Source organism: Salvelinus fontinalis, chromosome 3 (genome assembly GCF_029448725.1).
Source record: "Salvelinus fontinalis isolate EN_2023a chromosome 3, ASM2944872v1, whole genome shotgun sequence".
NCBI classification, from domain to species: Eukaryota; Metazoa; Chordata; class Actinopteri; order Salmoniformes; family Salmonidae; genus Salvelinus; species Salvelinus fontinalis.
In genome coordinates, this window is record NC_074667.1 from 37,309,566 (window position 1) to 37,333,598 (window position 24,033).

Below are 24,033 nucleotides of genomic sequence, written 5' to 3' on the forward strand. Positions count from 1 at the left end.
GGTGAGCGCTACCATCAGTCCTGTGTCATGCCAACAGTAAAGCATCCTGAGAACATGTGTGGGGTTGCTTCTCAGCCAAGGGAGTTGGCTCACTCAGAATTTTGCCTAAGAACACAGCCATGAATAAAGAATGGTACCAACACATCCTCTGAGAGCAACTTCTCCCAACCATCCAGGAACAGTTTGGTGACGAACAATGCCTTTTCCAGCATGATAGAGCACCTTGCCGTAAGGCAAAAGTGATAACTAAGTGGCTCGGGGAACAAAACATCGATATTTTGGGTCCATGGCCAGGAAACTCCCCACACCTTAATCCCATTAAGAACTTGTGGTCAATCCTCAAGAGGCGGGTGGACAAACAAAAACGCACAAATTCTGACAATCTCCAAGCATTGATTATGCAAGAATGGGCTGCCATCAGTCAGGATGTGGCCCAGAAGTTAATTGACAGCATGCCAGGGCGGATTGCAGAGGTCTTGAAATAGAAGGGTCACCACTGCAAATATTGACTCTTTGCATCAACTTCATGTAATTGTCAATAAAAGCCGTTGACACTTATGAAATGCTTGTAATTATACTTCAGTATTCCATAGTAACATCTGAGAAAAATATCTAAAAACACTGAAGCACCAAACTTCGTGACAAATATTAATTTCCATTCTCAAAATTTTTGCCCACGACTGTACTATGTGCCCATTTACAATCTATGCAAGAATCGTAATGCATGATTTATCACTGGAAATTGAAAAACGTGAATAAAACAGTAAATTTATCAATAATTACCACAAAACATTTTCTGATAGTGATTTATTGATACAAATGGTGCGTGCAGGCAGTCAATCACGTAACCTCTCACTCCCACTCTGAGCCATTCAGTGTTGTTGTTTATGTATGTAGCTAGTGAGCTAAGCTGTAGCTAAGCTGAGTTCTGTGGTAGCTGGAAGGCTGCCAGCCATTTCACCCCTCCTGGCCCTGCTGTTTGCTTTGATGAGTCCCAGTCTGGAGTGCAACTGCCCTTGCCATTTCCATCTGAGGCAGAGCGCTTCAAGTTGTTTCTGACAGAGGAGCTGGTGGGAGACATAGCAGAGATCAATTGCTATGCTTTGGAGCTACAGGAGAAGAGAGAGCCAGGAGTGGAGGGGGGGGGGCACAATTAGTGAAATGTATACCTTCTTGGTGACAGTCCTTCTCATGGGGATAGTAAAGAAGAACTTCCTAAGGATCTGTGCTCCAGTATTCTCTATGTTTGCAACTCCTTTCTTTGCGACTCCCTTCTTTGCCACCCTCTTTTCCCAAGATGGCTTCCTAGTTCTGCTGCGATGACTGCATTTCATCAACAATGCTACTGCCATCCTAAATTACCCATTATACAAAATAAGAAATGTCAACAGCTGGCAGTAAAGTGGCATGACAAACGAGACATCCATGTCCTCTCTGCTGTCCATACAGCAACCATGTTAGCGACAGGGAAGGTGGACCACCTGATGGGAGAGAGAGAAATCAAACCAGACTGCGTGCTTGACTATAACCTCAAAATGGGGGCAGTGGATAAGGCGGACATCATAAACAGCTTTGTGGAATCCACTCAGAAAACGGCCAAGTGGTATAAGAAAATATTTTTCAAGGGTATCTTCAAAATACAACAAGCCAATACTTCTGATGCAATTAGCATTGTTTTACAGAGCCAATAGAATTTACTTAGCTACATAAGCACGATTGAATATAACACCACCATAAAGGTTATGAAATGAGTAACGTTACCTCGTGTGTCCGCGGTTATAAGGAATATACACAAATATATTATGCTTCATACACACAGTGAGCTACAGTAGAAACGGTATAACACGACATACAGAAACTATTGTAACGCAATAAGACACTTTGAAAGAAAGGCGGTCTGGATTTGAACATGGGTGTCTGTAGTGACGCCTCTAGCACTGAGATGCTGTGCCTTAGACAGCTGCGCCACTTGGGAGTCATAAGGCCAGGGTACCTTCAAAATACAATACATGCTGATACTTCTCTGATGCAATTAACATTGTTTTCCATAGCTAATAGAAGAATGTAGCTAGCTACCTAAGCATTGAGAATAACACCGTAAAGGTTATGAAATGAGTAACGTTACCTCGTGTGTCCGCGGTTATAAGGAATATACGCAAAAATATTATGCTACAGTAGAAACGACATAACACGACATGCAGAAACTAATATAACATAATAAGGCACTTACTTTGATAGAAACGCACACATTTCCAAAGTTATTATTGGTAACGAAAACAACTTTGACTGTGATGTAGGCAACAGACGGAAAATGTGAACACGTGTGTGCAGAAAGGGAGATGAGCAAATGTCTGCAGACTTGAACTGCACAAATAATTGGGAAGTGTTTGGGGTATTTTGTCCAGGGCAGAAATGTCCAAAAATTTCATTGGTCCACAAAAGTAAAAATGACTACTTTTATGTGAATGAATGAGGCGGAACACACCTCAATTCAAACAATTTGAAATTGACAAGTTGAAAACAGCCTATAAATAAAAACAGGCTGCGTACTTTGGTTTGAGGGCAGCGCGGATGAAATGTACTGTTGCGTAACAATCACATTCTGGAATGGAGAGAACGTTCTAACATCACGTGCATAAAAAAACTCACGCTGGGGCGACCGTTAGAGATATTTGGAACTCACGCATTAACAGGTTAAGAGACTTGTTTTGAAGCTACCCCTGCGTTGTCTTGGCTGTGCGCCTAGGATCGTTGTCCTGTTGTAAGGTGAACCTTCGCCCCAGTGTGAGGTCCTTAGCGCTCTGGAGTAGGTTTTCATCTAGGATCTCTCTGTACTTTGCTCCGTTCATCTTTCCTTCGATCTTGTCTAGTCTCCTAGTCCCTTGATGCTGCCATCACTATGCTTCACCGTAGGGATGGTGCCAGGTTTCCTCCAGACATGATGTTTGGCATTCACGCCAAAGAGTTCAATCTTGGTTTCATCAGACCAGAGAATCTTGTCTTTAGGTGCCTTTTGGCAAACTCCAAGCGGGCTGTCATGTGCCTTTTACTGAAGAGTGGCTTCTGTCTGGCCACTCTACCATGAAGGCCTGACTGGTGGAATGCTGACGATATGGTTGTCCTTCTGGAAGGGTCTCCCATCACCACAGAGGAACTCTGGAGCTCTGCCAGAGTGACCTTTGGCCTCATGGCTTGGTTTTTGCTCTGACATGCACTGTCAACTGGGGAACCTTTTATATAGACCGGTGTGTGCCTTTCCAAATCATGTCCAATCAATCGAATTTACCCCAGGTGGACGCCAATCAATTTGTAGAAACATCTCATAGATGATCAATGGAAACAGGATGCACCTGAGCTATGCAAACATTTATAAAAATCTGTTTTCGCTTTGTCATTATGGGGAATTGTGTGGATTGAATACTTTTTAGAATAAGGCTTTAACATAACAAAATGTGGAAAAATCCAATGGGTCTGAATACTTTCTGAATGCACTGTAGGTTCAGAAATTCCCCTTATTGTTTGGGATACCTTTTAAATGTACTTTCAGAGATCTTTAAATATTCATCAATAATGAAAAAGCAGTTTCTGTCTAAAGAGACAGGACTAACAATTGAAATAAATAAACTAATAGTACAGGTAGATCGCAATAAAAATAATACTACAGAGATACAAAATAAGTTAAAGAAAAAACTAAAAGAACTGGAGAAACTGTTTCAAGAACGATCTAATGTATTCTATTGCAAAAATAAAGCGAACTGTATGGAATATTGAGAAAAATGCAGCAAATTCTTCCTGAATCTCCAACACAGGAACATAACCAAAAATAATTTGCACAAACCCATTACTAAAGACGGAGTCATCTATGATTCTCTGAATTATATTTTAAAAGAGGAAGCTAAATATTTTAAGCAGATGTTTTCACCCTCTGAATCAAAACAAATCAACAAAAGAAATGTCACAGGTGCCAAATTATAGACCTTACAGTGAAATGCTTACTTACAAGCCCTTAACCAACAATGCTTTTAAGAAAAATGTTTTAAGAAAAATAAGTGTTAAGTAAAAAATATATATGTAATAAATAAAAGTAACAAATAATTAAAGGGCAGCAGTAAAGTAACAATAGCGAGGCTAGATACAGGGGCTACCGGTACAGAGTCAATGTGCGGGGGCACCGGTTAATCGAGGTAATATGTCAATTTAGGTAGAGTTAAAGTGACTATGCATAAATAGACAGAGAATAGCAGCAGTGTACAATGGAGGGGGGGGGGGGGGCAATGCAAATGGTCTGGGTAACCATTTGATTAGCTGTTCAGGAGTTTTATGGCTTGGGGGTAGAAGCTGTTAAGAATCCTTTTGGACCTAGACTTGGCACTCCGCTACCGCTTGCCGTGCGGTAGCAGAGAGAAGAGTCTATGAACAACTTTTAGGGCCTTCCTCTGACACCATCTGGTATAGAGGTCCTGGATGGCAGGAAGCTTGGCCCCAGTGATGTACTGGGCCGTTCGCACTACCCTCTAGTGCCTTGCGATCAGAGGCCAAGCAGTTGCCATACCAGGCAGTGATGCAACAAGTCAGGATGCTCTCTGGTGCAGCTGTAGAACCTTTTGAAGACCTGAGGGGTAATCGGTTTTGTCGTGCCCTTTTCACGACTGTCTTGGTGTGCTTGGACCATAATAGTTTGTTGGTGATGTGGACAACAAGGAACTTGAAGCTCTCTACCTGCTCCACCACAGCCCCGTCGGTGGTGGCAGAAACAAAATAAGTTTTTAAAAAAACAAAAAAACGCACAATTGGTTAGGGGATTGTAAAATGCCAGCCATCCTCTCCGGCGCCATTCTTGTTGATGACGATTACTGTAAGGAATTCTTTCCAAATAATTCAAAATATTGAAAATTAACAAATCAGAAATAGAATTGTGGTCAGATTTTCCAAATGGAGGGCAAGGGAGAGCTTTGTATTAGTCTCTGTGTGTGGAGCAACGGTGGTCTAGAGTTAAAAAAAAAAAAAAGTATATATATATTTTTTTCCCCCGCCACTGGTTACACATGTGACATGTTGGTAGAAATTAGGTAAAACGGATTTAAGTTTTCCTGCATTAAAGTCCCCGGCCGCTAGTGGTGCCACCGCTGGATGAGCATTTTCCTGTTTGCTTATGGCCCTATACAGGTCATTGAGTGCTGTTTGTGGTGGTATATAGACAGCTACGAAAAATATAGACAAACTCTCTTGGTAAATAGTGTGGTCGACAGCTTATCATGAGATACTCTACCTCAGGCGAGCAAAACCCTCGAGACTTCTTTAGATATCGTGCACCAGCTGTTGTTTACAAATATACATAGACCATTGTCTTAACAGAGGCTACTGTTCTATCCTGCCGATACAGTGGATAACCCGCCAGCTGTATGTTATTTATGTCATCGTTCAGCCACGACTCTGTGAAACATAAGATATTACAGTTTTTAATGTCCCGTTGGTAGGTTAAGCTTGCTTGTAGTTCATCTATTTTATTATCCAATGATTGTACGTTGGCTAATAGGATCAACTGTGAAGGCAAATTACCCACTCGGCGCCGGATCCTCACAAGGCACCCCGATCTTCGTCCTCGATATCTCTGTCTCCTTCTCCTGCGAATGACGGGGATGAGGGCCTTGTCGGGTATTTGGAGTAAATCCCTCTCGTCCGACTCATTAAAGAAAAGTCTTCCTTCAATACGAGGTGAGTAATCGCTGTCCTGATACCTAGAAGTTATTTTCAGTAAGAGACGGTGGCAGAAACGTTATGTACAAAATAAGTTACAAAAAACGCAACAATAAAAAAACGCACAATTGGTTAGGGGATTGTAAAACGCCAGCCATCCTCTCCGGCGCCATTCTTGTTGGTGATGATTACTGTAAGGAATTCTTTCCAAATAATACAAAATATTGAAAATTAACAAATGTACAAGATCAGTGTGAATGCCAAATTACAGAGGAATAACTTTTTGGGGCTATTAAATCCGTTGTCTGGAAAAACCCCAGGGCTTGATGGCAACCCTTTTATAAATATAATCAAAGCTACATTAATAGCTTGTTTTAACTACTCTTATAGAAATAGTAGTCTGTCAGGTACTCAGCAGGAAGGTCTGAAGTCACTATTATTAAAACAAGACCCAGATGGCAAATATAAAGATCCAGTCTATCTAAAAAAATAAAAAGCTGGAGGTCTCTTACAATGTTGTGATGCAAAAATACTAGCGAAATGCATAGCACTTTTATACATTGGAGATAATATACGACAACCACTAGAAATAATAGAACAACATGAAACATCTAAGAAGCCAGGCCTAGTATTTATAGCGGATCTTGGAAAGGCTTTTGATAAAGTAAGAATGGATTTTATTTATAAATGCCTGGATTTTTTCCATTTCGGTGATTCTCTTATGAAATGGGTAAACGTAATGTATAGCAACCCCAGGTGTAAAATAGTGTCTATTTCTGAGTTAATTGTCAAAAGGATTTAAACAAGGGTGTCCGCTGTCACCATATCTATTCGTTATGGCCATCGAAATGCTAGCTATTAAAATCAGAAAATTAGAAGATTAGAAATCAAAGGTGTCCATGTATGCCGATAACTCAAGTTTATATATTAAAAGTTTTACTTGAACCCTACTTGGTTCTCAAATAGATTACTAAGAACAGCTCATCCATTGTTGAAAAATTGCCTTTTTGCCTTTGTGCGGATTGCCAAGACAAATTTTCGATTAATTGAAAATGAAACATTTTTCAAAGTATCTCTCTTTTTCAAACAAGCATTGCAGAGCTAGTTACAATTTCAATTACATCCCCCTGAAAAGAAGCAACAAATATTATGGCTGAACACAAATGTGTTTGTCTATAAACTACCTGTATTTATGGAAAAGATGTTTGAAAAGGGTATTTTGTTTTTAAATGATATTGTAAATTGGAATGGTAGAGTTAATTCTTTCATGGAGTTATCAGAATTGTATGGGAAGGTCTGCTCAATCCAAGATTACAACCAATAGCATTACCCCAAATATGGAGGAGGCTGGTGGCAGCGGGAGAAGGTAGTGAACTGGTCTGTCTGCCCAATATAAAGGATAAAAACTGCCGGAGGAATACCATTAGCATAAATAGGAAAGTATACCTGTTTTATTTGAGGACCAGGATGTTGACAGCTGTGCCATACAGATTGCAAATTAGATGGGAAGAGATGTTTGATCTACCGATTCCATGGCACAGGGTGTATGAGTTGATTCAAGACTTTCAGTCGAAATGATTGTACAGAATGAAATTACATTTTTCTCGGTGGGGGGGAGGGGTCAGACGGTTGAGGGGCAGTTCTCGGGGAATTGTGAGGCGGCATCTTGGAGGGCTGGTGTCCTGGTGGTTGGGAGCTTGGGCCGGTGGCTGATAAGGTTACTGGTTCGCGTCCCCATTCTTGATTGACCTTGAGGGAGATCTGTCGATGTGCACTTGAGCAGGGTGTTGACCCTGGTTGATTCTGTGGGTCGCTCTGGATGGTAGTCTGTTAGATGATTGAATGTGATGTAGATAAAAAAACATTAAAATAAAAGGGAGAAAGGTGCTCAAAGTTGACCCATTCTGCATACTCCACCAATCCATGAGACATCCATGTCATTATACTGGAAAAAATAAATGGTTTAGATTGATATCATTACCTTACTTATTTATTTATTTATATATATATATATATACACACACACACACACACACACACACACACACACACACACACACACACACACACACACTGTTTGGTGCCCAAGCCTAGCTCTCTGTCATCTGGTGGTCAAACCAAGACTGAAAACAGTATAGACCTCTCTCTGTCTCTGTGTGTCTCGCTCTCGCACTCTCTCCCTCTGTGTGTGTGTGTGTGTCTAAGGCCATGTTTATTTAGGAGTGCTGTTTGATGTGGAGATCTGAGGTGTGTATGTGTCGCTGATTTGGTTCTTTCAGTTTTCATGACAGAGGAACAGCTTGAAGCCGACACAGTTTAACACATATATTGGGTGGTAATGAGAGGGGAAGAGCAGCGTTGTCTGTCTGTGGTTGTCATGGTTTTAGTGGGATGCCTCGCAGCCTGTCCCTCCGAGCAACACATTTGAGCTCTGTTGCAGTGCTTCAGGGGCCTTTGAGCCCTGCTAAGGGGGGAAAAATTGAGGGGAAGAACTACTTAGTGGGGTCGTCTAGCTAGCTCCACTCTGGTCTACATTACGATTCCTTGACTGAGCTCATGAATTGAGTCGGTGGGTCATAGTCCTGTTTTGTGATGCGTATACAGTATTTCCTTCTAATAAAGCGCAGAGCTCCAGCCAAGATCAGGAATGCCAAACAATGTTTCAAATCATTAAATGCTCTAGTTTACCAGGTCACCCTCTGAGCAATCTCTCCGCGCCTTTTCCCGTAGTCCGAGTGGGAATTCTGAGAAGGAGCATACACAGAATTCCCTGATGTCTCCCACAGCTGACTGACTGACTGAGGAGCAAACTGGAGAGAACGTTCACCACAGGCTGTTTACCTGTCAGACACACAGAGAGAGAGAGATATTGTGTGTGTGTGTTTACCAGGGTTTCCGTTAGCCGTTAATTGCCAGCTTTTGAAAAATAATGCTTTTTATTAAGTGATGGAAATACCAGTCGAGGTAAATACATTTGACCGTCATGCTTATCGGTCTAAGTTAATTTGCATAATTTTGTGGAATTAAATTGTCCTGTGTATTTTCGTTAGTCGTCATGTATCTTATTTATCCAACACCGCTATCACATGCTCACAGCATAGCCTATTTTGATCAGGATTTCTCCTGCAGCTCCTCAGCTGGTTGCTGCTAGAGTAAAATGTGCTTTTATAAGACCATTTATTGCGCAACAATTCTAAATGCAATTGCGTGTTAACTGTTGTGGTGCATGATTAAAAAGAGCCACTTTTTATTTCTCAACTGGTAATTGAATCGCACCTCCCATTCACCATTCAAGTGCAGGCAACAGGCTATCAGCGCATCACCCACCACAATGTGAGCTGGAGGCAGCATACATTTTGAAAATGTACTTAATTGTTTGAGACCTGAGTGTTTTTTATTTCATATTATGATGCATGTCTTACCTTGCATCAAAGTAACCTATAGGCAAAATCTGACCATAGAAAACGTGGAGGCATTTATTTCATAAAGACCTCATAGGCGATGTGTGAGTTTTAAGTTTTGGAAAACGTACAATTTCTACCACCATTTCTACCATTCTGCGTGCCAGTTAGGATTTTATGCACATTTTTGTGGAACAGTTTCATTTAAATAATAACGTTCTCGTTTCTCAAAATCATTGTCACGTGGTTAATCATAAAATTCAGAATTAAAATGATAAAAATATAAAAGTTAAGTCAACTAATGCGAGATCACCAGCCTCATTGATACACCGTGATTTATTGGCGGCTAGAGAAACGAGTGCATGGTTGGAAAGATTGGAAAGATGTTGGAAAGATTTTTATAATGGCTTACTGTGAGGAACTATAGTTGTAATATATTATAATTCTCAATGGATGGTTAAAAAAACACTTTTCTACATTTCAGCGCAGCAGGCCAGGTACTTCTATGCATGCTCAGGTGCACACGATTCCTCAACATTATCAGGACAGAAACCAGACACATGCTCATTGCTCACATGGAGCACTCCAAACAAAAGACAATGAACAAATTGACAAATCTCATAAATTACAGTTATAAAATAAATCAGAACTTGTTTCTCACAAGTGTTGCAGATTGTTAACTCTGCAAACAACGTTTCCACTTCAAGAATGAGAATGGTAAAAGATGAATTAATACAAGCACTAACAGAAATTAATGTAACCAAATGACAGGAATTAACAGTATATTTATTACTGGTAACATATGTAATGGGGAAGTGATGAAAATTAAAGGGCAAACAATTCACACAATACAACAATGAATGTTCAAGAATTGGCCGGGGACAGTTGAGCCATTCTGGAGAGAGACTTGCCACACACCCCTCCCCTTCTTGTCTCAAAATGTAATTATGCTCAAGGCACATTATCTTCACACATTTTAGATGCTTTTCAATGACCGTCACAACTCAATAATCAGCTAGGCCTATTTCCACGCTCGGTGCCCATATTGCAGGCTTCCCAAATAGGCATAAGCCTATGAGCTTGTGATTTGAAACAATCCACAGCAATTTTTTTTAAAGAAGCTAATGTCCCTTGGCTAAGTCATGCTTTCTTTTTTAATCTTTTTTTTAATCTTAAAAAAAAAAAAATCCCCTTTTCTCCCCAATTTTCGTGGTATCCAATCGCTAGTAATTACTATCTTGTCTCATCGCTACAACTCCCGTACGGGCTCGGGAGAGACGAAGGTCGAAAGCCATGCGTCCTCCGAAGCACAACCCAACCAAGCCGCACTGCTTCTTAACACAGCGCGCCTCCAACCCGGAAGCCAGCCGCACCAATGTGTCGGAGGAAACACCGTGTACCCGCCCCCCCTCGGTTAGCGTGCACTGCGCCCGGCCCGCCACAGGAGTCGCTGGAGCGCGATGAGACAAGGATATCCCTACCGGCCAAACCCTCCCTAACCCGGACGACGCTAAGCCAATTGTGCGTCGCCCCACGGACCTCCCGGTCGCGGCCGGCTGCGACAGAGCCTGGGCGCGAACCCAGAGACTCTGGTGGCGCAGCTAGCGCTGCGATGCAGTGCTCTAGACCACTGCCCCACCCGGGAGGCCCCAAGTCATGCTTTCTGGTGAAGTATTTTTTTTTTTTTTTTTTTTTTTGTATAGACAGGAGTAATCATATCATTTTGGCAAATTGATTTCCATTTCCTTCCGTATTGGAACCACCACTATGCCATTTCTCTCCTGTTGTATTGGTTTTCATATCAACTTTCTTTCATTGCCCAGAAGCCAAAGGCACAATCTTAGTCATATTAGCAACCCGTCCTAGTTGTTGCACCTTTAGATTCCCCTGCTTTTTTCATTTCTAACAGAGATTTTCATCGGTCACTAAATGGAACCCTCTATCAGGTGTTCTGTCTAGAATGGTGTTATCCAGGTGTTCTGTCTAGAATGGTGTTATCCCAGGTGTTCTGTCTAGAATGGTGTTATCCAGGTGTTCTGTCTAGAATGGTGTTATCCCAGGTGTTCTGTCTAGAATGGTGTTATCCAGGTGTTCTGTCTAGAATGGTGTTTTCCCAGGTGCGCTGTTTAGAATGGTGTTTTCCCAGGTGCGCTGTTTAGAATGGTGTTTTCCCAGGTGCGCTGTTTAGAATGGTGTTTTCCCAGGTGCGCTGTTTAGAATGGTGTTTTCCCAGGTGCGCTGTTTAGAATGGCGTTTTCCCGCAAATTGCATTTTGGCAAATGTTTTGAATGTGGGTGGACATCCTAATGGGTTATACACCCAATGCATATGGGTCTGGTAAATTTCTCAGTTGGACAGTAAATGCAAATCTTCCTAGTCAAGTTGTCCGGCATAACATTTTCCTAACGGAATCCCTGGTGTGTATGTACAATATGTCTATGTGTGTGTCCAGTTACCACTTAGGTATTTGTATGTCATGTAAACAGACAAGACTGTCTGTGTTAATATAAGCTAGTTGTTTTGTGTTAAAGGAGTTGTATTTCTCAGTCGGTCTGTCTGCTCCCCTGTGGTATCCTGCATTCCTCTGCCGTTTGACTCCATTTTGACTCCTAGCTTGATCTGATCCTGGTGGACGTTTTTTTTTCTCTTTCTGCCCCATAGCCAGAGATGGAACATCTTTTTTCGATGGACACACACACACACACGCACACACACGCTACACATTACAAAGGGCCGCTCTGTCCAGAGAATTGTGCTCTAAGGGAATAGATCAAAGCTCCTCCCTCTATGTTCACTCTCTACTTTCTTTTCTTTCTCTCTCACACTCCCTCCCTATGTTTTCCTTTTGCGCTCTTTCTGTCTTTCTCCACAACCACAACCACTTCCTCTTATTTGTTTGTCTGACCCTGTTTTTGGACTGCATGGTATGAACCATAACAGAGAGAAAAGGGGGCAGAAACAACTATTAGCTTGAGGAGAGCTTAGAGGAAGAGAGGGAGGGGAGGGTTGAGGAGAGTTGGAGTCCCCACCTCTCTCTTCCCACTCCCCTGCTCTGGCTAGCCTTATTTGGTCACTTTACTGCTGCTACGACTGGAGAGAGAGAAAGCGGGAGGATGACACATTGTTCTTTTTTCAAATTTCCCTTTGAGGAGAGAGAGAGCTCTCATCTAATCTGAGGTCAAAGAAGAAACCAGGCCTGAGAGACAGGGGGCGTGGGTGGCCCGTATGGTGGCATAGCACACAACCCAGCATCCCCATAAGGTCGGGGTGTCCCCAACCGTTTTTTTTTTTTACGGTATTGAAAATCAGACTGTCAGTATTTCAAAATACCCCGGTATACGGTATAAAAGCCTAGTTTGGGATTTTCACTCTATATAGACTTCTGAATACAAGTTCCGTATGAAGTTGGCCCTGATAAATGGGATTTGGTACTGACCATAGATACTTTGTACTGTTATGAGCTGAGGTGCAGTACAAAGAAGTGTAAGTTATATCATATCTACAGTATGTAATATCTCCAGTATGCAAATACATTTTTATGGACTCCACTGGTTATAATACCCCTATCTAGCGGAAAGGATTGACGTACTAAGTACTTGTGTATTTTGGGTTCATCAGTAGAGCCCTTTGTCACTGCAACAGTACAGTACGTTTGAACAGTTTGTTGATTAGGTATTCCAGAAGAGGAACTCTGCTTGGTTGGGTTAACTGAAACCACATGCAAATCTGAGGAGCTGTTTCTCTCAGCCTGCTTCCTATCGTGGCTATGTAAATAACAGGTAGAATCACAGTACTATCAGGACTGGCCTGTTGTATGGCGTTATGTACAGTGACTGATCACTGCCTGTCATATCTCAGGATACACTACAGTACTCAAATCAAATTGTACTAGTCACATGCTTCGTAAACAACAGGTGTAGACTAACAGTGAAATGCTGACTTAAGGGCCCTTCCCAACAATGCAGAGAAAGAGAACATTTTATAAATGAAAAACAGAAAAGTAACGCATTTAATAAATACACGATGTGTAACGATAACTTTGCAATATACACAGGGTAGCAGTACCAAGTCGATGTGCAGGGGTATGAGGTAATTTAAGTAGATACAGTTGAAGTTGGAAGTTTACATACACTTAGGTTGGAGTCATTAAAACTTGTTTTTCAACCACTCCACAAATGTCTTGTTAACAAACTATAGTTTTGGCAAGTCGATTAGGACATCTACTTTGTGCATGACACAACACCATGGGACCACGCAGAGACAACAAAGTCAAGGTATTGGAGTGGCCATCACAAAGCCCTGACCTCAATCCTATAGAAAATATGTGGGCAGAACTGAAAAAGCATGTGTGAGTAAGGAGGCCTACAAACCTGACTCAGTTACACCAGCTCTGTCAGGAGGAATGGGCCAAAATTCACCCAACTTATTGTGGGAAGCTTGTAGAAGGCTACTCAAAACATTTGACCCAAGTTAAACAATTTAAAGGCAATGCTACCAAATACTTATTGAGTACATGTTAAACTTATGACCCACTGGGAATGTGATGATAGAAATAAAAGCTGAAATACATCATTCTCTCTACTATTTTTCTGACATTTCACATTCTTAAAGTAAAGTGGTGACCCTAACGGACCTAAGACAGGGAAATTTTACTTGGATTAAATGTCAGGAATTGTGAAAAACTGAGTTTAAATGTATTTGGCTAAGGTGTATGTAAACTTCCGGCTTCAACTGTATGTAGATATAGGTGGGGATAAAGTGACAGGGCAAGAATATAGACAATAAACAGTAATAGCAACGCATCTGTCAAATGAGTCAAAAGAGTTGGGTGGTCCGGGTAGCTATTGGTTAACTATTTAACTAACTATTTAGCAGTCTTATGGCTTGGGGGTAGAAGCTGTTTAGTGTCTTGTTGGTTCCAGACTTGGTTCATCGGTACTGCTTGCCGTACGGTAGCATAGAGAACAGTTATGATTTGGGTGGCTGGAGTTTTTGACATTTGTAAAGGCCTACCTCTGACACCACCTCGTGTATATGTCCTGGATGGCAGGAAGTCTTCTTGGGTATGACACTACAAGCTTGGCACAACTGAATTTGGAGTTTCTCTTATTCCTCTCTGCAGATCCTCTCAAGCTCTGTCAGGTTGAATTTTGAGCGTTGCTGCACAGCTATTTTCAGGTCTCTCCAGAGATATTTGATTGGTTTTAAGTCCGGGCTCTGGCTGGGCCACTCAAGGACATTCAGAGACTTTCCCCGAAGCCACTCTTGCGTTGTCTTGGCTGTGTGCTTAGGGTCGTTGTCCTGTTGGAAGGTGAATCTTTGCCCCAGTCTGAGGTCCTGAGCTCTCTGGAGCAGGTTTTCATCAAGGATCTGTCTGTACTTTGCTCCGTTCATCTTTCACTCAATCCTGACTAGTCTCCTAGTCCCTTCCGCTGAAAAACATTCCCACAGCATGATGCTGCCACCACCATGCTTCACCATAGGGATGGTGCCAAGTTTTCTCCAGACGCTTGGCATTCAGGCCAAAGAGTTCAATTTTGGTTTCATCAGACCTGAGAATCTTGTTTCTCACTATTCTGTGTCTTTAGGTGCTTTTTGGCAAACTCCAAGCGGGTTGTCACGTGACTTTTACTGAGGAGTGACTTCTGTCTGGCCACTTTACCATAAAAGCCTGATTGGTGGAGTGCTGCAGAGATGGTTGTCCTTTTGGAAGTTTTTTTTATCTCCACATAGGACCTCTGGAGCTCTATCAGAGTGACCATCGGATTCTTGGTCACCTCCCTGACCAAGGTCCTTCTCCCCGATTGCTCAGTTTAGCCGGGCGGCCAGCTTTAGGAGTCTTGGTGGTTCCAAACTTCTTCCATTTAAGAATGATGGAGGCCACTATGTTCTTGGGGCCCTTCAATGCTGCAGACATTTTTTGTTACCTTCCCCAGATCTGTGCCTTGACACAATCCTGTCTCGGAGCTCTACAGACAATTCCTTCGACCTCATGGCTTGGTTTTTTCTCTGACACACACTGTCAGCTGTGGGACCTGATATTTATATACAGGTGTGTGTGCCTTTCCAAATCATGTCCAATCAATTGAATTTAACACATGCGGAATCCAATCAAGTTGTAGAAACATCTCAAGGATGGTCAATGGAAACAGGATGCACCTGAGCTCAATTTCGAGTCTCATAGCAGAGTCTGAATACTTATGTAAATAAGGTTTTTCTGTTTAATACATTTGCAAAAATGTCTAAACCTTTTTCACTTTGTCATTATGGGGTATTGTGTGTAGATTGCTGAGGACATATTATTTTTTTTATCCATTTTAGAATAAGGCTGTAACGTAACAAAATGTAGAAAAAGTCAAGGGGTCTGAATACTTTCCGAGGGCACTGTATACACACACACACTGTGTACATGCTTATCACTGACAACTATGAGACAGCCTATAGGGAGGAGGTCAGAGATTTATGGTGCCAGGACAACAACCTCTCCCTCAACGTGATCAAGACAAAGGAGCTGATCGTGGACAACCGGAAAGGAGGGCCGAGCACATCCCCATTACATCGATGGGGCTGTAGTGGAGCAGCTTGAGAGCTTCAAGTTCCTTGGTGTCGTTCACATCACCAACAATCTATCATGGTCCAAACACACTAAGACAGTCATGAAAAGGGCACGACAACACCAATTCCCCCTCAGGAGACTGAAAAGATTTGGCATGGGTCCTCAAGAAGTTCTACAGCTGCACCATCGAGAGCATCCTGACTGGTTGCATTACCTCCTGGTATGGCAACTGCTCAGCATCCGACCGCAAAGCGCTATAATGGGTAGTGCGTACGGCCCAGTATATCACTGGGGCTAAGCTTCCTGCCATCCAGGACCTCTATACCAGGCAGTGTCAGAGGAAGGGCCTAAAAATGGTCAGACTCCAGCCACTCTAGTCATAGACTGTTCTCTCTCCTACCGCACGGCAAGCGCTACCAGAGCACCCAAGTCTAGGTCCAAAAGGCTCCTTAACAGCTTTTACCCCCAAGCCATAAGACTGCTGAACAGTTAATCAAATGGCTACTCGGACTATTTGCATTTACCGCCCCCCTTTTCTTTTTTTTTTTTTACATTGCTGGTACTCGCTGTTTATTATTTATGCATAGTCACTTTACCCCTCCCTACATATTACCTCAATTACCTCGACTAACCTGCACTCCAGCACATTGACTCGGTACCGGTACCCCCTTTATATAACCTCGTTATTATTATTTTACTGTTACTTTTTTACTGTAATTTTACTGTTATTATTTTGTTTTTGTATCTTTTCCCCCTTTTTCGCCCCAATTTTGTGATATTCAATTGCAATCAAATTACGATCTTGTCTCATCGCTGAAATTCCCCAACGGGCTCAGGAGAGGCCAATGTCGAGTCATGCGTCCTCCGAAACATGATCGCCAAACCGCCCTCCTTAACACCCGTCCACTTAACCCAGAAGCCAGTTGCACCAATGTGTCGGTGGAAACACTGTTCAACTGACGACCGAAGTCAGCCTCCAGGCGCCCGGCCCACAACAAGGAGTCGCTAGAGCGTGAAGAGTCAAACCCTCCCCTAACCCAGATGAGGCCCTCCCCCACCCTCCTTTCGGAAAAGCTGACCACGACTCCATTTTGTTGCTTCCAGCCTACAGACAGAAACTAAAACAAGAAGCTCCCGCGCTCAGGTCTGTTCAACGCTGGTCCGACCAATCTGATTCCATGCTTCAAGACTGCTTCGATCACGTGGATTGGGATATGTTCCGCATTGCGTCCAACAACAACATTGACGAATACGCTGATTCGGTGAGCGACTTCATTAGAAAGTGCATCGGCGAAGTTATACCCACCGCAACGATTAAAACATTCCCAAACCAGAAACCGTGGATTGATGGCAGCATTCGCGCGAAACTGAAAGCGCAAACCACTGCTTTTAACCAGGGCAAGGTGACCGGAAACATGACCGAATACAAACAGTGTAGCTATTCCCTACGCAAGGCAATCAAACAATCTAAGTGTCAGTATAGAGACAAAGTAAAGTCACAATTCAACGGCTCAGACACAAGAGGTATGCGGCAGGGTCTACAGTCAATCACGAATTACAAAAAGAAAACCAGCCCCGTCACGGACCAGGATGTCTTGCTCCCAGACAGACTAAATAACTTTTTTGCTCGCTTTGAGGACAATACAGTGCCACTGACACGGCCCGCTACCAAAACCTGCAGGCTCTCCTTCACTGCAGCCGAGGTGAGTAAAACATTTAAACGTGTTAACCCTCGCAAGGCTGCAGGCCCGAACGGCCTTCCCAGCCACGTCCTCAGAGCATGTGCAGACCAGCTGGCTGGTGTGTTTACGGACATATTCAATCAATCCTTATCCCAGTTTGCTGTTCCCACATGCTTCAAGAGGGCCACCATTGTTCTTGTTCCCAAGAAAGCTAAGGTAACTGAGCTAAACGACTACCACCCCGTAGCACTCACTTCCGTCATCATGAAGTGCTTTGAGAGACTAGTCAAGGACCATATCACCTCCACCCTACTTGACACCCTAGACCCACTCCAATTTGCTTACCGCCCCAATAGGTCCACAGACGACGCAATCGCAACCACACTGCACACTGCCCTAACCCATCTGGACAAGAGGAATACCTATGTGAGAATGCTGTTCATCGACTACAGCTCAGCATTTAACACCATAGTACCCCTCAAACTCGTCATCAAGCTCGAGACCCTGGGTCTCGACCCCGCCCTGTGCAACTGGGTCCTGGACTTCCTGACGGGCCGCTCCAGGTGGTGAGGGTAGGTAACAACATCTCCACCCCGCTGATCCTCAACACTGGGGCCCCACAAGGGTGCGTTCTGAGCCCTCTCCTGTACTCCCTGTTCACCCACGACTGTGTGGCAATGCACGCCTCCAACTCAATCATCAAGTTTGCGGACGACACTACAGTGGTAGGCTTGATTACCAACAACGACGAGATGGCCTACAGGGAGGAGGTGAGGGCCCTCGGAGTGTGGTGTCAGGAAAATAACCTCACACTCAACATCAACAAAACAAAGGAGATGATTGTGTACTTCAGGAAACAGCAGAGGGAGCACCCCCCTATCCACATTGACAGGACAGTAGTGGAGAGGGTAGTAAGTTAAGTTCCTCGGCGTACACATCACGGACAAACTGAATTGGTCCACCCACACAGACAGCGTTGTGAAGAAGGCGCAGCAGCGCCTCTTCAACCTCAGGAGGCTGAAGAAATTTGGCTTGTCACCAAAAGCACTCACAAACGTCTACAGATGCACAATCGAGAGCATCCTGTCGGGCTGTATCACCGCCTGGTAAGGCAACTGCTCCGCCCACAACCGTAAGGCTCTCCAGAGGGTAGTGAGGTCTGCACAACGCATCACCGGGGGCAAACTACCTGCCCTCCAGGACACCTACACCACCCAATGTCACAGGAAGGCCATAAAGATCATCAAGGACAACAACCACCCGAGCCACTGCCTGTTCACCCCGCTATCATCCAGAAGGCGAGATCAGTACAGGTGCATCAAAGCAGGGACCGAGAGACTGAAAAACAGCTTCTATCTCAAGGCCATCAGACTGTTAAACAGCCACCACTAACATTGAGTGGCTGCTGCCAACATACTGACTCAACTCCAGCCACTTTAATAATGGAAATTGATGGGAATTGATGTAAAAATGTATCACTAGCCGCTTTAAACAGTGCCACTTAATATAATGTTTACATACCCTACATTACTCATCTCATATGTATATACTGTACTCTATACCATCTACTGCATCTTGCCTATACCGTTCTGTACCATCACTCATTCATATATCTTTATGTACATATTCTTTATCCCTTTACACTTGTGTGTATAAGGTAGTAGTTGTGGAATTGTTAGGTTAGATTACTCGTTGCTAAGTACTGCATTGTCGGTACTAGAAGCACAAGCATTTTCGCTACACTCGCATTAACATCTGCTAACCATGTGTATGTGACAAATAAAATTTGATTTGATTTGAGGTGACGTTAATCCAATTGTGCTTCGCCCTATGGGACTCCCGGTCACGGCCAGTTGTGACACAGCCTGGTATTGAACCCAGGTCTGTAGTGACACCTCAAGCACTTAGACCGGTGCGCCACTTGAGATGCCTTTACTTTTTTTGTAAATATTTTCTTAACTCTTTAAAAAAAAAAATGTTTACTGCATTGTTGGTTAAGGGGCTTGTAAGTAAGCATTTCACGGTAAAGTCTACACCTGTTGATTTGATTACCCTATCCATATTTCCTCCACTAATGGAGGAAATACACACGTCACATCCTCTCCCTCTTTGATCTGAGCTCAAAAGACTTATCTGGATATTAACCTGATTTTAAACTGTGTGTGTGTTTTAGCATGTAACTTTGGGAGAATGATGATGCAAGTGTTTTGTGCACGTATGGCTTTGTCGGTGTGTGCATCATTAGGCCCCTCACTTAGCATTGTGTATTTATTTACATCGATCAATTGGAAGTTCATCCTTAGTTATTGTTTCAGCAACTTCAATATAGCTGCATTGACAACACCTCAATCCTAACCATCCTTCACCTCTGAAACTGTTATTCATTATCTACTTACAAACACACACACACACACATACACAGCCAACGCTCCTCTCCCATGTATATAAAGACATGAAACATTTATTTTATGCAGTTTTTCACACTTTGCATTCATACTGTATTCTTCACATATTGTAGCTCACTTATATATCTACTGCTGTACATATCATTCTGAGTATATACACTGAGTGTACAAACCATTAAGAACACCGTGCTAATATTGAATTGCACCCCCTTTTGCCCACAGAACAGCCTCAATTCGACAGGGCATGGACTCTACAAGGTGTTGAAAGCGTTCCAACAGGGATGCTGGCCCATGTTGACTCCAATGATTCCCGCAGTTGTGTAAAGTTGTCTGGATGTCCTTTGGGTGGTGGACCATTCTTGATACACACGGGAATCTATTGAGCATTAAAAAACCAGCAGCAATGCAATTCTTGACAGGCGCCTGGCACGTACTACCATACCCCATTCAAAGGCACTTAAATATTTTGTCTTGCCCATTCTCCCTCTGAATGGCGTACACACACACACACACAATCCATGTCTCAAGGCTTAAAAATCCTTATTTAACCAGTCTCCTCCCCTTCGTCTACACTGTCACATGAAGAAGGGATCATAGCTTTTACCTGTCGTTCTCAACTAACATCAAGGCGGTGGCCCGTTCCTGTAGGTTGATGCTCTACAACATCCGCAGAGTACGACCCTGCCTCACACAGGAAGCGGCGCAGGTCCTAATCCAGGCACTTGTCATCTCCCGTCTGGATTACTGCAACTCGCTGTTGGCTGGGCTCCCTGCCTGTGCCATTAAACCCCTACAACTCATCCAGAACGCCGCAGCCCGTCTGGTGTTCAACCTTCCCAAGTTCTCTCACGTCACCCCGCTCCTCCGCTCTCTCCACTGGCTTCCAGTTGAAGCTCGCATCCGCTACAAGACCATGGTGCTTGCCTACGGAGCTGTGAGGGGAACGGCACCTCAGTACCTCCAGGCTCTGATCAGGCCCTACACCCAAACAAGGGCACTGCGTTCATCCACCTCTGGCCTGCTCGCCTCCCTACCACTGAGGAAGTACAGTTCCCGCTCAGCCCAGTCAAAACTGTTCGCTGCTCTGGCCCCCCAATGGTGGAACAAACTCCCTCACGACGCCAGGACAGCGGAGTCAATCACCACCTTCCGGAGACACCTGAAACCCCACCTCTTTAAGGAATACCTAGGATAGGATAAAGTAATCCTTCTGACCCCCCCCCCCCCCTTAAAAGATTTAGATGCACTGTTGTAAAGTGGCTGTTCCACTGGATGTCATAAGGTGAATGCACCAATTTGTAAGTCGCTCTGGATAAGAGCGTCTGCTAAATGACTTAAATGTAAATGTAATACCTGGATTCGCCTGGTCAATCTGTCATGAAAAGTTCCTAATGTTTTGTACACTCTGTAGTTTTGGTGGATATACGCATAGATTGCAGTTAGATTACTGATAGTGTTATTTGTGTTGTTAACTGGATTCATACTGACATTCGTGATTTCTTGTTTTGAACTATTATTTGTGTACTTGTTTGACATTTTTGCTGCAATTAGTAACAAAATGCATTTCACTGGGCCCGCTATAACATCTGCTAAACTGTGTACGTGACCAATACACTTTGATTTGATTTGTCTCTCTGTTCAGACTGTCTGTTCAGGTTGTGTCCAATGAATCGGTACTCTGCTCAGAAACAGTTCTGGAAGGCAGCGAAACCTGGAGGAAACAGCACCACGGACACGGTCCTCCTCAACAAACTCCATGTGAGTGACTCCTCCACCTGACCCCTATACAACTGTCTTAACATATTACTGTATTCAATTATTGATTATATACATTATTCAGTGGTATAATGACTCGTCATCTCATATCCAACGGAATGAAGAAGAGTAACAATAGATGAGCCCTCTGTGAATAACTAATTTAAACTCAACTCTAGACTAGCAATACTTTTAAAATCCAATACAGCCACATTACATTAGTAAAGCACTTACACTCATAGTTTTTCTTTGACTGTGGTAATCCCTCGTACAAATGTGAAATACTACATCCTGCAGTTCCCTTTAACAGACTTGTCTAGTTTGACAGGTACAGTAGCAGTCTTGGCCTCACCACCACTGTTTGAGGAGCTCTCTTAGAGAGGATAGGTTTTCTGTCCCCACACTCGTTTGAGGGTATTCTTATGGAGGATTATATATTTGCTGAGGTAATGTTCAGGTCCTTTTATAGACATTTCTGAAGCATACTTTAGTTTCGCTACTCCCGTCCCACATTTCTCTCTCTCTCCTAAAACAAAACCATTTAAAGCCTTCTGGAATCTAACTACAGTCATAAAATGATAGATTCAAATCTCTCCTGTGTTACCATGGTGATGTGATGTTTTAGGTTCTAGCATTCCAGTTGACGCTTGCAGGCAACTGCACATGCCGTTGCTACATTCTTTTTATTTGAGATTTCTGTCATAGATTTCTGTCATATTCCCTCCTACACAAGTCCATATGTATAATTATCTGTGCAAAAGCAGCAGCAATGTTGGTAGTAGCAATAATAATGGTCTGTAACTCTTCACTCTTTCCTTCACTTATGTAGCATGCAGCAGATTTGGAAAAGAAGCAAAACGATTCGGAAAATAAAAAGTTGCTCGGAACGGTGATTCAGTATGGGAACGTCATTCAGGTGTGTGTGTGTGTGTGTGTGTGTACATATTCATTGTCTGCAAGACCGATGTCTGGCTTGTACTCACGGCTGAAAGTCACTTCATCAATGAAGTCAATTCATGTCATAATGAGTAACCGTCTCAACACATTCAGTTACAGCTCACGTCTCATATTCCAAATTTGAGGCCAATAATGTCATCGTAGCCCACATATTTCTATGGGGTTTTAAAGTGAGGAAAGCATTTTGAGGCTTTCCATCCAATATATTTTGCTGGTTCTTGGTGAGGAGAGACTGGAAGCCCTGGAGGCATCCATGTGGTTTCTGTGTGTTTATAAATAGAACAGTAACGTGGGAGGATCTAGATAGTGTTTTTCTAGCTTCAGAATTGAGCATATTCTTTTCTCAGTCATAACCATTCAGTCGTAGACTGCTCTGAGAGACTAAAATGTTTTGCATGCTCATAAGGGCAGAGAAAGCCCACACAACACAAGAATAAATCATATGATGATGATGAAGTGCACAAGCAAAACTGTTCAGTATGTTTGTATCACAAAAATGACAGACATAAGTTATTGTATCGTATAATATTGTATGTTTGCTGTTTTCCCCCAGCTCCTCCATTTGAAGAGTAACAAGTACTTGACTGTGAACAAGCGTCTCCCAGCGCTGCTGGAGAAGAACGCCATGAGAGTGATGCTGGACACGGCCGGGAACGAAGGCTCCTGGTTCTACATTCAACCCTTCTACAAGTTGCGCTCCATAGGAGACAGTGTGAGTTCTATATGGTTCTAAAGCTCCACTTCATAGGAGATAGCGTGAGTTCTACTGTATCTATATCATGGTTCTACAAGCTGCGCTCCATAGGAGACCGTGTGAGTTCTATCTACAGTATATGGTTCTACTAGTTCTGCTCCATAGGTGTTAGTGTGAGTTCTATCTATTTAAGCAATAAGGCCAGAGGGTATATGGCCAATATACCACGGCTCAGGGCTGTTCTTACGCACGACGCAACACAGAGTTCCTGGATACAGCCCTTAGCCGTGGTATATTGGCCATATACCACAAACCCTGAGGTGTCATACGCATGGTATACGGTCTGATATACCACGGCTGTCAGCCAATCCGCATTCAGGGCTCGATCCACCCAGTTCATAAATGTGTATTTATATACATCGATCCCTTCTACAAGCTGTGCTCTATAGGAGACCGTGTGAGTTACACCTATGGAAATTATCACATACTGTATGTAGGAATCGCTTGAATCTTATGGGGTAAGTCAACTTAAACAAGTCCTCAGACTGAGTGAATCAAATGTGTAAGGAAATCTAATATGGTCAAAGATAGGGCTGTTATGGTGACGTATTACTGCCACACCGGTGGTCACGAGTCATGACCGCAGTCAAATTCCACGTAATCATTTAGTCACGGTAACTGGTAACTAGGCTTCTCCAAACTCTGATGTTGCTGATGGTCATTAGCCTCCCAAGCTTGCTAACTGCCTGGTACTCAGCACTCTATTGTCCCTCTAATCACTCTAACTTCAATGCAAATGTTTTCGAAAAACTAATCAAACACTTCATGACAGCCCGTGTTGCGCAACATTTCTATGCAATTGCGTGAGATAAAACAGTTTTGATGG

The 24,033-nt window shown here is 43.1% G+C and overlaps 1 protein-coding gene across 3 annotated transcripts in view; it reads left to right on the forward strand.

Moving 5' to 3' along the window:
- itpr1a (inositol 1,4,5-trisphosphate receptor, type 1a) overlaps nucleotides 1–24,033 on the forward strand; it is a 159,969-nt gene that overhangs the window by 33,042 nt on the left and 102,894 nt on the right. For all 3 annotated transcript variants that reach the window (XM_055914751.1, XM_055914754.1, XM_055914763.1), the window contains exons 4-6: nucleotides 21,384–21,499; nucleotides 22,326–22,412; nucleotides 23,007–23,165. In XM_055914751.1, the coding sequence (XP_055770726.1) occupies nucleotides 21,384–21,499; nucleotides 22,326–22,412; nucleotides 23,007–23,165 (362 nt within the window). The remainder of the gene's footprint in view (nucleotides 1–21,383; nucleotides 21,500–22,325; nucleotides 22,413–23,006; nucleotides 23,166–24,033) is intronic.